This window comes from Panulirus ornatus, chromosome 72, assembly GCF_036320965.1.
Source record: "Panulirus ornatus isolate Po-2019 chromosome 72, ASM3632096v1, whole genome shotgun sequence".
Classification (NCBI taxonomy): domain Eukaryota; kingdom Metazoa; phylum Arthropoda; class Malacostraca; order Decapoda; family Palinuridae; genus Panulirus; species Panulirus ornatus.
In genome coordinates this window covers 2,644,554-2,658,827 of record NC_092295.1, presented here as the reverse complement: position 1 = coordinate 2,658,827, position 14,274 = coordinate 2,644,554, and the positions used below count along the sequence as shown (strand labels likewise).

At 45.7% G+C, this 14,274-nt stretch overlaps 1 protein-coding gene across 6 annotated transcripts in view; it reads right to left on the bottom strand.

Annotated features, from left to right (window-relative positions):
- The window catches only part of LOC139748152 (uncharacterized), a 249,575-nt gene that overhangs the window by 132,056 nt on the left and 103,245 nt on the right, over nt 1-14,274 (bottom strand). For 4 of the 6 annotated variants that reach the window (XM_071660859.1, XM_071660861.1, XM_071660862.1 and 1 more), the window contains exon 1: nt 10,334-14,274. This exon is cut by the window's right edge and continues 1,063 nt beyond it. The exons of the other annotated variants lie outside the window; for them this stretch is intronic. In XM_071660859.1, the coding sequence (XP_071516960.1) occupies nt 10,334-12,047 (1,714 nt within the window). In that variant the 5' untranslated portion in view covers nt 12,048-14,274. The remainder of the gene's footprint in view (nt 1-10,333) is intronic. 6 annotated transcript variants of the gene reach the window in all.

Below are 14,274 nucleotides of genomic sequence, written 5' to 3'. Positions count from 1 at the left end.
GTCCAGTCCCTGGCTACGGTACACAGGTCCATTCCCTGGCTACGGTACACTGGTCCATTCCCTGGCTACGGTACACATGAACTACATAATGGGGGCCCAGGCATTTCAAGCAGTCTTTTGAACAACCATTCATCTCGTTTGGGAGGAGAAACGAGTCTAAATATGAGGAAGGAGAGGTGGAGATGGTGGTGGAGATGGTGGTGGAGATGGTGGTGGAGGTGGTGGTGGAGTTGGATCTCCAACATCACCAGCAACCCTCGAGTTAGGGTTAATAAAGTGTCAAGTGTGTATATATGTACACACAGCTGACGCCATGACTCACACATACACACACCCAGGCTCCCGGGGTACGTAGATCCGGTCTGTCAGTGACGGAAAGTGACTGTACTGTCCCCGGCTCTCATCACTGCCGTGGACAGAGGGCCAGTGACGGTACTGTCCCCCCCGACCTTCATACACCACCGTCACTAGACAGAGGTCCAGTGACGGTACTGTCCCCCCCACCTTCATACATCACCGTCACTGGACCTCTGTCCAGTGACGGTACTGTCCCGGCTTTCATCACTGCCGTGGACAGAGGGCCAGTGACGGTACTGTCCCCCCCGACCTTCATACATGTCCGTCACTGGACCTCTGTCCAGTGACAGTACTGTCCCGGCTTTCATCACTGCCGTGGACAGAGGTCCAGTGACGCCACTGTCCCCCCGACCTTCATACACCACGGTCACTGGACAGAGGTCCAGTGACGGTACTGTCCATACTTTCGGCATGACCCTCCCTACACACCAGCCACTGTCCCACTTAAACCCATACCACTGTCCCACTTAAACCCATACCACCATACCACTGTCCCCACTTAAACCCATACCACCATACCACAGTCCCACTTAAACCCATACCACCATACCACTGTCCCACTTAAACCCATACCACCATACCACTGTCCCACTTAAACCCATACCACCATACCACTGTCCCACTTAAACCCATACCACCATACCACTGTCCCACTTAAACCCATACCACCATACCACTGTCCCACTTAAACCCATACCACCATACCACTGTCCCACTTAAACCCATACCACCATACCACTGTCCCACTTACGTACGTCTCAATATCCTCTACTGCCCTTGCTTGTCCCTTCACCAACCACTGTGTAGCAAAATAACCTTACCATTCTGGGGGCAAAAACCGTGAAAACCACATACGAAAACAACGCCTCTCTCTCTCTCTCTCTCTCTCTCTCTCTCTCTCTCTCTCTCTCTCTCTCTCTCTCTCTCTCTCTCTCTCTCACCCGTATATCAAAATTCTCTCTCTCTCTCTCTCTCTCTCTCTCTCTCTCTCTCTCTCTCTCTCTCGCACACACACCCACACACTCACACTCACACAGATTCTGTTGCTCTTCTATTCATACACACAACGGGGCTTACCAGACCCCAAGCAGCAACAGGCTGGTGGGCCATGAGTCACAAGAGGGGGGGGATGTGGGGGGGAGGGGGGGGGTAATTGGAATAAACATGGGCTCAATTACTGTAGTGGGAGAAGGCAGGAGGTCGTATAGCGCAGCAACCTTCACCACACAACACACACCCTGCCAGCCTCTCTCTCTCTCTCTCTCTCTCTCTCTCTCTCTCTCTCTCTCTCTCTCTCTCTCTCTCTCCCCCTCTCTCTCTCACCCGTATATCAAAATCTCTCTCTCTCTCTCTCTCTCTCTCTCTCTCTCTCTCTCTCTCTCTCTCTCTCTCTCTCTCGTATATCAAAATAACAATAATAATGATAATAATAATAATAATAACAACAATAATAATAATAATAATAATGATATTAATGATAATAATAACAAAAATAATAATTATAATAATAATAATAATAATAATAACAATAATAATAATAATAATAATAATAATAATAACAATAATAATAATAATAATAATAATAACAATAATAATAATAATAATAATAATAATAATAATAATAATAATAATAATAAAAAGTTAAAGATAATAATAATGACAGAGTATCATTATCAATAATTGCGAACGCATGCGCAGAGAACGGCGCGTCTGGAAGAGTTGCCAACACTCCAGTGGGTGGTGTCAGACACCACTCCCTTCCAGACCACACATTACCAACATCTGAAGGGGCCTACCCAGACCTCCATCAGTGCCAACACTTCGTGACACCCCAATACACTTCGTGACACCCTAATACACACACACACCCCATCCAACACCTAACATAAAAGCGGGGATCTGCGTATGGCAACACTCGTCACATCCACAGGGTGGGTAAGGGGGCGGAGGTAAATAATGAATACATATTTACCTTTCCATTACAGGAGTAAATGAAGAATATAAGCTACCTCTAGCCATGGTGGCAGATGCTTAACATAATCATGAAAGAAGCTAGGCCATGGCATTATCTTAAACAACCCCCCGTGACATTAAACTCCATTAAAACGTGTGTGTATATATATTTTGGTTCTGGTGCATTATCCATGGCAGATAGAAAACGAGATGTGGGGCAGGCGAGGCCCCACTGTTCTCCACCATGGCATTATCTTAAACAACCCCCGTGACATTAAACTCCATTAAAACGTGTGTGTATATATTTGGTTCTGGTGCATTATCCATGGCAGATAGAAAATGAGATGTGGGGCAGGCGAGCCCACTTTCCACACCGCTGTTCCAGACGCTACCTCACCCACCTAGGAGAGAGAGTATGGCACATCCCATTCCTCTTAAACTTTCAACACATCATCCCAAATTGGTATAATAGATAACACCATCTATCGTGTAATTTTCAAGCCTTGGGACACTGAGAAAAAGGGAAATAATTTGCCACCAACTGAAAAGGGAAATAATTTGCCACCAACTGAGAAAAAGGGAAATAATTTGCCACCAAGGGCAGAACCGGCCTTCTGGTTCATAATAGGAACATCTCTTACCTCAACCACTGGTCCTGGTGCTCAAACTGTCCAATACAAGGGAGACCCCATTTTGACCCGCCAGGCATACGAGCAGACGAGCAATCCCCAATTCAAACCATCGATCCCGACGCGCTAATTAGCTTAATTCGACCGATGTGGGAGGATTAGGGGAAGGGGGGAGGCTGTGTGGACAAAATGCCCCAGTACAGATACTGTGTTCAGTGTGATACAATTTGATTTACGGCTTATATATATATATATATATATATATATATATATATATATATATATATATATATATATATATATATATAATCTTTTTTTCTTTTAAACTATTCGCCATTTCCCGCGTTAGCGAGGTAGCGTTAAGAACAGAGGACTGGGCCTTTTTTGGAATATCCTCACCTGGCCCCCTTCTCTGTTCCTTCTTTTCGAAAATTAAAAAAAAACAAAAACGAGAGGGGAGGATTTCCAGCCCCCCCCCCCCCCCAGCTCCCTCCCCTTTTAGTCGCCTTCTACGACACGCAGGGAATACGTGGGAAGTATTCTTAATCCCCTATCCCCAGGGATAATATATATATATCAAGGGCGAATCTATGTCAACCCTTTCCCAGAAGAAATCGACTTGCAAAAGGCCTTTTTAAGGTAAGTGCACAACGGTATGGGCCCTTGAGCACGACGGTAAGGCCCTTGAGCACGACGGTAAGGCCCTTGAGCACGACGGTAAGGCCCTTGAGCACGACGGTAAGGCCCTTGAGCACGACGGTAAGGCCCTTGAGCACGACGGTAAGGCCCTTGAGCACGACGGTATACGACCCTTGAGCACGACGGTAAGGCCCTTGAGCACGACGGTAAGGCCCTTGAGCACGACGGTATACGCCCCCTTGAGCACGACGGTAAGGCCCTTGAGCACGACGGTATACGCCCCCTTGAGCACGACGGTAAGGCCCTTGAGCACGACGGTATACGACCCCTTGAGCACGACGGTACACGACTCCTTGAGCACGACGGTATATACGACCACTTGAACACGACTGTATATACAACCCCTTGAGCACGACGGTACACGACTCCTTGAGCACGACGGTATATACGACCCCTTGAGCACGACAACAACGGGGATGTTATGGGCCGACGAAACACATCAGGGTCGTAGTAGAGTCGTGCCCAGAGCCTCGTAGATCCGTGCGTCGTACGGGTCGTACTGCGAGAATCGCCTTCAATTTCAAAATCGGTCCGTCGCGCGGTGTTGCCACCGCTGGGCCAACCCCGAGTCAGCTTTCCCCAACCGAGCGCGCGTCTGGGAGAAGATGGGCAACACGTCCAATGGCGTCACCAAGGTTAGCTTGAAACTCTAAGCTTCAGCAGCTAAACCCACTTGCTCGAACTGTGACTCATACACATGGTGACATCATCAGCACAGAAACCCCCCTGACTTACCGCCCCTTTCTCAATTTATATAGATCGAGAGCTTGTGGTAATGTATATCGTCCACCAGCAGATAACCTGGTCATAGACCATCAGGTCTTGTGTTATCTGGCCCCCCTCCCATGTATACTGTCCTCCGGCAGATAACCTGGTCATAGACCATCAGGTCTTGTGTTATCTGGCCCCCTCCCATGTACTGTCCTCCAGCAGATAACCTGGTCATAGACCATCAGGTCTTGTGTTATCTGGCCCCACTCCCATGTATACTGTCCTCCAGCAGATAACCTGGTCATAGACCATCAGGTCTTGTGTTATCTGGCCCCCTCCCATGTATACTGTCCTCCAGCAGATAACCTGGTCATAGACCATCAGGTCTTGTGTTATCTGGCCCCACTCCCATGTATACTGTCCTCCAGCAGATAACCTGGTCATAGACCATCAGGTCTTGTGTTATCTGGCCCCCCTCCCATGTACTGTCCTCCAGCAGATAACCTGGTCATAGACCATCAGGTCTTGTGTTATCTGGCCCCCTCCCATGTATACTGTCCACCAGCAGATAACCTGGTCATAGACCATCAGGTCTTGTGTTATCTGGCCCCCCTCCCATGTACTGTCCTCCAGCAGATAACCTGGTCATAGACCATCAGGTCTTGTGTTATCTGGCCCCCCTCCCATGTATACTGTCCTCCAGCAGATAACCTGGTCATAGACCATCAGGTCTTGTGTTATCTGGCCCCCTCCCATGTATACTGTCCTCCAGCAGATAACCTGGTCATAGACCATCAGGTCTTGTGTTATCTGGCCCCCTCCCACGCAATCAACCACAAGTATCACACATACACACACACACCACAAAAATCACCAAATAATAAAGTCATATCCTTAGACTAATTAACAATTAGCAAATCGTACGTCACACATAACTTATCTAATCCTCCTATGCCAGTTATTTACTCAATATCTAAATACTACAATTTCTGGCCATCATCACTACATTACCCGATGGCACGGACACTAAGGCCTGCAGTTTCCAGAAGCAGAGAACCTTCCACTTTCGTATAAAGGAATCCACAAAGCCACCATTGGCGTTCGCTTCGCCATTAAGAACACGCGTTTTCGACCCATCTCTGACGTCACTTCCAGTCTTAGAAGGATGACGCACCGGATAAACCCAAGACGGGAAAGGGGGGTCACGTATTTCCTTCGGTAGTCCAATCACGGACAGGCCTATATCTGCCACTCTATCATCAAACACATTCAACAGACCTTCAAAATACTCACTCCATCTCCTTCTCACATCACCACTCCTTGTTATCACCTCCCCATTAGCCCCCTTCACCGGTATTCCCATTTGTTCTCTTGTCTTACGCACTTTATTCACCTCCTTCCAAAATATCTTTTTTTCCCTGCATGTTTACAAGAGCGGAAAATGGACGTGGGGTCCGAGCGTCACTATATATTCGTACACTTCACAAATCATTGCAATGGCAAAGATGTAGCTATATCATTGTCCACCTCATTCTATATAGTAATGTTATATATCATTGTCCACCTCATTCTATATAGTAATGTTATATATCATTGTCCACCTCATTCTATATCGTAATGTTATATATTATTGTCCACCTTATTCTAAATCGTAATAATATTTTCTGAACTGTTTGGACGAATACAAAATCCGGGTTGAATACCTGGTTCCAGCTTCAGCACAAAAGACAATATTCCTAAATTACCTTCAATAGCCAGATATAAATCCGATTCATAATACAGGCCTCAACACCAGTACAACAAATATATGAATTTTCTGTAATACAGAAAATAATAGATTATGAACTCTCTTTAATACAAAATACTTTTGCATTCTTTGATACCTAACCTAACCTATTCCTGAACTCTTTAAAGCGAAAGCAAATTCATATATATATATATATATATATATATATATATATATATATATATATATATATATATATATATATATATATATTTCATGTGTGGCGGGGTGGCGACGGGAATTAATAAAGGCAGCAAGTATGAATTTATGTACACGTGTATATACGTATATGTCTGTGTATGTACATATAAAGGCCACCACATATTCCTAAGACCTTCCAAAGGCCAACACATATTCATAACACCTTCCAAAGGCCAACACATATTCCTAAGACCTTCCAAAGGCCACCACATACTCCTTACACTTTCCAACAGCCAACACATGTCCGTTCACTTTCCCCAAGTCATTTTCTAGGGATCAACACACATTTGTACACTTTCTCCAAGTCATCTCCCATTCCTAACAGCTTGCCCAAGCCAATTCATATGCTAAGACTTTCTCAAACTATCGACAATTCGCCAAGCTTTCCAGAAATCAAAACCACAACCTTTCCAAGAAGGGACAGGCAATTTCTGTAGGTTGTATAGGAGACATGGTTGTAGTAGCTACCTGATGGGAGACGTGGCACAGTCCTACAAAATCCCCTTGATATTCTACATGACACGACACTCCTAAATCCTCCTTGGTATGAAAGAAGACATGTCAGACTTCTATTACAGAAGATCAAGTCAAATCTCCAACTTACAAAAAGGCAAGTCAAATACGTAATCTTGAAATGTCACCTAATCAAATATTCTTCAAGATGTGTTTGGTTTCTATACTTTCTCCGAGTCGTAGAAAAGTATATAAACACCATAGAAACCTCGTATAGTTTCCCAGACCTTCTAGAAACCGCGTCATATTTCAAGGCAAAGTCTAGGCTAAAGATTTATATATATATATATATATATATATATATATATATATATATATATATATATAATATATATATATATATATATATATTGGAAAGGATCACAATTTTGCGCGTGATCAAGTATATTCCTGTGAGTCCACGGGGGAAAATGAAACACGATAAGTTCCCAAGTGCACTTTCGTGTAATAATCACATCTTGTATCTCCCTAAACCCTAGAACCTCCAACACCTCCCTAAACCCTCAGAACCTCCAACACATTCGTCAACGCCAAAAATGCGTATCACATTCCAAAATCCCAAGTACCTCCCTAAACCTGAGCATTGAAGAATGTGGAGGAAGGCAGTGTGCTGAGTCGTCAGCGCGCGTGAGTGCATTTGGTAACAAGTGGAAGGAAGGAAATGACTGATAAAAAAAATAAAAAGGAAGGAGAAAAAGTGTGTGGGGGTCAGTAGAGAACCTTGTGGGACACAGGTGTTAACGTGGAAAGTGGGAGAGGCTTATCTATCGCCAAGCAAAGGGAAATAGATCGGGCGTAGAGAGAGAATGCTAAATATGAAGGAGCAAAAAGAGAGATAGACGTGTGTGTGTGTGTGTGTGTGTGTGTGTGTGTGTGTAATCCACAAGGGAAGTGGAAAATACAAGGAAGGGGTCAGAGCATTTCACATGCAAGCACGGTTAATTCCCACTCTCTGAACACAGCGAACTGGAGGGAATGTTCAACTTACTGCCCACGGACGCCACACATGCTGCAGGAAAGATTATGAACACAGTTCAAAATGTCAAGAGTTCAACTGAGTTCAAATCCCCAACGGTCAAGACGAGGACGCAATGGCTAGGTCCACGGAGACAGAATAATAAAAGAAAATGAACCCATATGGCAATCCATACATTTTGTTTTTTTTCATACTATTTCGCCATTTCCCGCGTTAGCGAGGTAGCGTTAAGAACAGAGAACTGGGCCTTAGAGGGAATATCCTCACCTGGCCCCCTTCTCTGTTCCTTCTTTTGGAAAATTAAAAAAAAACAAGAGAGTGGAGGATTTCCAGACCCCCTCAGCTCCCTCCCCTTTTAGTCGCCTTCTACGACACGCAGGGAATACGTGGCAAGTATTCTTTCTCCCCTATCCCCAGGGATAAATATATATATATATATCAATCTACATATGAATAGATAAATCTAGAGCGATATGCCAGCCTGATTGAACATACGACTAACAATATGCTGCGCCAAACAGACTGGTAAACAAGGCACTCTCCATGGAAGCTGTGACGAAGACTGAGTTACGAGGGTACGAAATAGACCCCCCTCCCCCCCCAGAAACCACAATAGATCAAGGTGTGTATGTCAAGCAGGTCGGTATGAGGTCATGGCTTTTGACCTGGGCATCGTAATATACCTCTAACGCAACTTTGGGGCTCATATCATACCCCTAAAACATCCCTGGGGCTCATATCATACCCCTAACACAATCTTGGGGCTCATATCATACCCCTAAAACAACCCAGGGGCTCATATCATACCCCTAACTCAAAAACCCTGGGGGCTCATACCCCTGACACAATCCCGGATCATATCATACCTAACTTAACTCAAATACCCTGGGGGCTCATACCCCTAAAACAACCCTGGGGCTCATATCATACCCCTAACTCAAAAACCCTGGGGGCTCATACCCCTGACACAATCCCGGATCATATCATACCCCTAACTCAAAAACCCTGGGGGCTCATACCCCTGACACAATCCCGGATCATATCATACCCCTAACTCAAAAACCCTGGGGGCTCATACCCCTGACACAATCCCGGATCATATCATACCCCTAACTCAAAAACCCTGGGGGCTCATATCATACCCCTAACTCAAAAACCCTGGGGGCTCATACCCCTGACACACTCCCAGGATCATATCATACCCCTAACTCAAAAACCCTGGGGGCTCATACGCCTGACACAACCCCGGATCATATCATACCCTAACACAACCCCATGTTAATCGAATGACCAATAAATGTACAGTTTACAAACCCAAAACTTAAAGTTGTAAAACTCTCTATAGTCTATAGATACACCTTCCCTCATGTGTTTATTCAAAGCCACGATACATCAAACACCACCTTGATCTTTCGTTCTCTTTGTGATTAACTAACGCAAAAACATTCTGAAATAGGTTGTTTTGGGTTTTTATGCCTCTCAACTTACCAGAATCAAGAATAAAGGTGGATAATAATTCTTAGGCCACGTACATTCTCATTCATGGATGACCAAACACCTCATGCAACGTACACAAACCCATTCCAAAAACCCAGCTTCAAAAAAAACCCCCTGGTAGACACAGCCTAGTCACAGGTACAGCATAACACAGCATGTAACACCACTGCTTCTCCTGGTAACATGGCCTATTTAGGGAGACAATGACCTGGGGTGACCAGGTCTCCAAATATCCACTGGGTCAACACGAAGTAACGTTGGGTTTTGACCAGCACTCGATGGCCATAGCTATTTCCGTCAACACCCTCTTTTGCCCAAAGTCTCCTGCCATGCTCTCTCTGCTCTACGTCAACCTACTGGAAAAGTCCAGTATTCCGACGAGGAAGAGGTCAACATGACCCTGCTCCAGCTTGGAGTGCGACCCCCAAAAGATGCAGGTCCCCCCCTATGAAATTTGTCTTATGTTAGTAAAATAATAATGTAAATTATTCAGATAAGTGTACTCTCTGTTTAGAATATATTTTTTGGGGGGCAAAACGCATCAATTCTTGGGTACGATGGTACAATGTCTGGATACAGGCCAGGAGCCTTGAGAATGAAGAATTGGCCTTTGACCAAGCCATTTAAGGGGCCTGGTCAAAGGCCATTCCATCGCATCCAAGTGACATCCCGTCGTACTTAAGGTCAAATAAATATCTGATCTGCAATGCTTGGGATCAAATAAATAACTGATCGGCAGTTTGGCATCAAATAAATAAATGATAAGCAATGCTTGGCATCAAATAAATAACTGATCAATAGTGTTTGGCATCAAATAAATAACTGATCAGCAGTGTTTGGGATCAAATAAATAAATGATAAGCAATGCTTGGGACCAAATAAATAACTGACCAACAGTGTTTGGCATCAAATAACTGACCAATAAATTTAGAGAAATTACATTCGATTACAACCGGGCATCGAGCAACCTCCAAAAGACAAGAGAACATATTGAAACACAAAATTGCTAACCTTCTTTATCCAGGTAGATCCGGGTTAGGTAATTGGCGTCCTTACATTTAATAAGCACCATCTTGGAGGTCACGGAATCCACCCCGGAGTCCCACTCCGTTTCCGTGTCCACCCCGGTTTTCCTCGTCGTGTCGTCACTACTAGAACACGAACTGGTTCGCGTGGAGCCGCTCCGGGGGCTAGCGCCGCGGTTTCTAGGGCTGGCCGTGCGGTTTCTAGGGCTGGCCGTGCGGTTTCCATGCCTCGTAGAGAACTCGTGGATTCCGTTTCTCGGGCTGGCGCCTCGGTTCCTTACTTCACCTATGCTCTCTCGGCTACTGTGTTTGGATATGGACCCGCTGGAGTCCCTGCTGGGGCTCTCGCAGTCCCTGTTTTGAGGACTTGACCCGCGCCCATCGCCTGGGGGCGCGGTCATCAAGCCATTCCCATTAACGACGGGCCACGACTCCCTCCTGACGTAGCGACTGGGTTTGACCTCTGGGTTGTTGCCGTTGGTTGTGGCGCCGCTGCCGCCCTCGTCGCTCACAAAGACCTGGTCGTTTTCTTCCTCGCTCTTGTCGCACTCGATGTTCCACAGGCTCTTCCCGCTGCTGCTGCTGGTGCAGTCGTCCTGTTCCATCGACCAGTTCCTGTTCTGTCTGTTCCACTTGGTCGAGTGCGTGTTCAGCTTGTCTTCAGCGCTGTTGCATTTTTCAATGTCCGCTGAGTGCCACTTGCCACATTCGGCCAGGCGTTTCCATGGCTGCCAATTATTCACTGGCTTGTCCTTCACTTCGATCCGGCAGAGGCCGTACTTGAAGTGGTTCTGGTTTCGGTTCCGGAGGTTCACGCGCTTGGGGCTCAGTTGCGAGTACTCCTTCACCACGGACTTGAAGTCCGTCTTGACGTCGGGTTCTGAGTTCTTGCGATGGGGCGGCGTGGACGTGGGAGGCGCTCTGGTCCTCCTAACCTGTCCCTTCCTGGGGCTGTCGCCGATCCCCTGTCCCTCCGTCGTCGGAGCTGTCGTCCTGTCCAGGGAACTCGTCCTCTCCCTCTTCCTATCCTGCACATGGACCGGGATCTTGCTCTGGGTTCTGGCCAACCTCTCCGCTTCCTGTTGTTGGTTCTGGTCCTGTTGTGTCTGTTGGTCCAGCTTGGGCGCCAGGTCCGAGGTGTGCCTGGGGCTCCCGTGGCCCAAGTCGAAGCTGTACAGCCTCTGGATGAACCTCGGGCTGGGTCGGTCTGTAGGGAGGTTCCGCCTTGGGCTGGGATAATTCCCGTTGGCTACGTGTCCCGGGGACCCGTTCCCGTTGCCGTCTTGTCCCAGGTTGTGGCGCGGGCTCCCCGGGGCGTCGTTTCTGTTGGGGTGTCTCCTGGGGCTTCCGTTGTTGTTGAAGCCGGGGGCGACGTGGTGGCTCGGGCTCTCCGATCCGTCGCTGCCATTCCGGACGTGTCTTGGGCTGCCGTACGTCCCCTGTTGCCATGGGACCCCGTTGCTATACGAGACGTGCCTGGGACTCCCATTACATCCTGGGGTGACGTGCCTGGGACTTCCACCCACGTAATTGACGTGCCTGGGGCTATAATTGACGTAGTTGACATGTCTGGGGCTCACATTTCCATTCCGCCCGCCGCCGCCATGGCGTGGACTCCCATTTCTTGTTGTGTTATTACCGTTTGTGAGCCCCTCGCGGCTCACGATAATATCCGGGACCTGTCTGTTATCTAAGATCATGGTGAAGACAAGGGTATACCACCCCTAAACCCGCACACAAGGGCGTCTTCCAACTTGTAAAACACGTCCAAGAGGGCCACTGGAGACTGGATCTACCCTTCTGTGCTATATATACATATATATATACACAAATATATATATATATTACCTTCTCTGCATCCACGTCTTGCTAGAGGTCACACTGAACAGTTAAAAGAGACACGCTATTATATAAGGCATTCTAAGAAGTGTTATATAGGTTATATGACGCCCATTATATATATATAAGTTTCTAAATCACTTTTTATATATGATCGTCTCATTCGCTATAAATGAATTACTGCGAGACGCTTAATATATATACAAATGGCTATATGTCACTTAGTTCTATATAGATATAGGATCATTTATATATTTATACATATATATATATATATATTTATATATTTACGTAGTCACTATGCTTTCACTATGTACTTCACTACATAGAACAGGGGGTTAATAAAAGCACTTAACGAAGATATGCGTAAAAGACACTGATGAAATACATATACATATACATATATATATATACATATATATGTGAGTATATAGCTTGCACTCTTATGTATATATGTATATATTCACTTCACAGTCGCACTCAAAAACACACCTTTCACTCGACGGTCGACTTTTGGCACTTGATTTCAAATGGATATTATTATTATTATTAATTATTAATTATTAATTATTATTATTATTATTATTATTATTATCTGACGTATATCTGTGTTGTTGTTATTATCTTCTAATCACTCGACCAATCATCTAATCCACTCGACCAGTGGTTTTCTAATCCACTCGACCAATCATTTACTAATCCACTCGACCAATGGTTTTCTAATCCACTTGACCAGTGGTTTTCTAATCCACTCGACCAATGGGTTTCTAATCCACTCGACCAATCATCTAATCCACTCGACCAGTGGTTTTCTAATCCACTCGACCAATCATCTAATCCACTCGACCAGTGGGTTTCTAATCCACTCGACCAGTGGGTTTCTAATCCACTTGACCAATGGGTTTCTAATCCACTCGACCAATGGGTTTCTTAATCCACTCGACCAATGGGTTTCTAATCCACTCGACCAATCATCTAATCCACTTGACCAATGGGTTTCTAATCCACTCGACCAATGGTCTAATCCACTCGACCAATGGGTTTCTTAATCCACTCGACCAATGGGTTTCTTAATCCACTCGACCAATGGTCTCTTAATCCACTCGTCCAATCATCTTCTAATCCACTCGACCAATCATCTTCTAATCCACTCGACCAATGATCTAATCCACTCGACCAATCATCTAATCCACTTGACCTATGATCTTCTAATCCACTCGACCAATGATCTAATCCACTCGACCAATCATCTAATCCACTTGACCTATGATCTTCTAATCCACTCGACCAATGATCTAATCCACTCGACCAATCATCTAATCCACTTGACCTATGATCTTCTAATCCACTTGACCGATGATTCTCTAATCCACTCGACCAATGGTCTAATCCACTCGTCCAATTAGCATCTAATCCACTCGTCCAATTAGCTTCTAATCCACTCGACCAATGATCTTCTAATCCACTCGACCAATGGTCTAATCCACTCGTCCAATCATCTTCTAATCCACTCGTCCAATCATCTTCTAATCCAGCACTTGAAGTAAATCCACGACTCCAATCCGCTACAGGTCATTTCTGACTCCTTCGCCGCAGGATCGAAAAGGATTCTCGTCCACACGAATGGTTCGTGACCTGGTTATCCTTCAACACGAATGGTTCGTGACCTGGTTATCCTTCAAGACGAATGGTTCGTGACCTGGTTATCCTTCAACACGAATGGTTCGTGACCTGGTTATCCTTCAAGACGAATGGTTCGTGACCTGGTTATCCTTCACCACGAAATCCTTCGTGACCTGGTTATCCTTCAAGACGAATGGTTCGTGACCTGGTTATCCTTCAAGACGAATGATTCGTGACCTGGTTATCCTTCAAGACGAATGGTTCGTGACCTGGTTATCCTTCAAGACGAATGGTTCGTGACCTGGTTATCCTTCAAGACGAATGATTCGTGACCTGGTTATCCTTCAAGACGAATGGTTCGTGACCTGGTTATCCTTCAAGACGAATGATTCGTGACCTGGTTATCCTTCAAGACGAATGGTTCGTGACCTGGTTATCCTTCAACACGAATGGTTCGTGACCTGG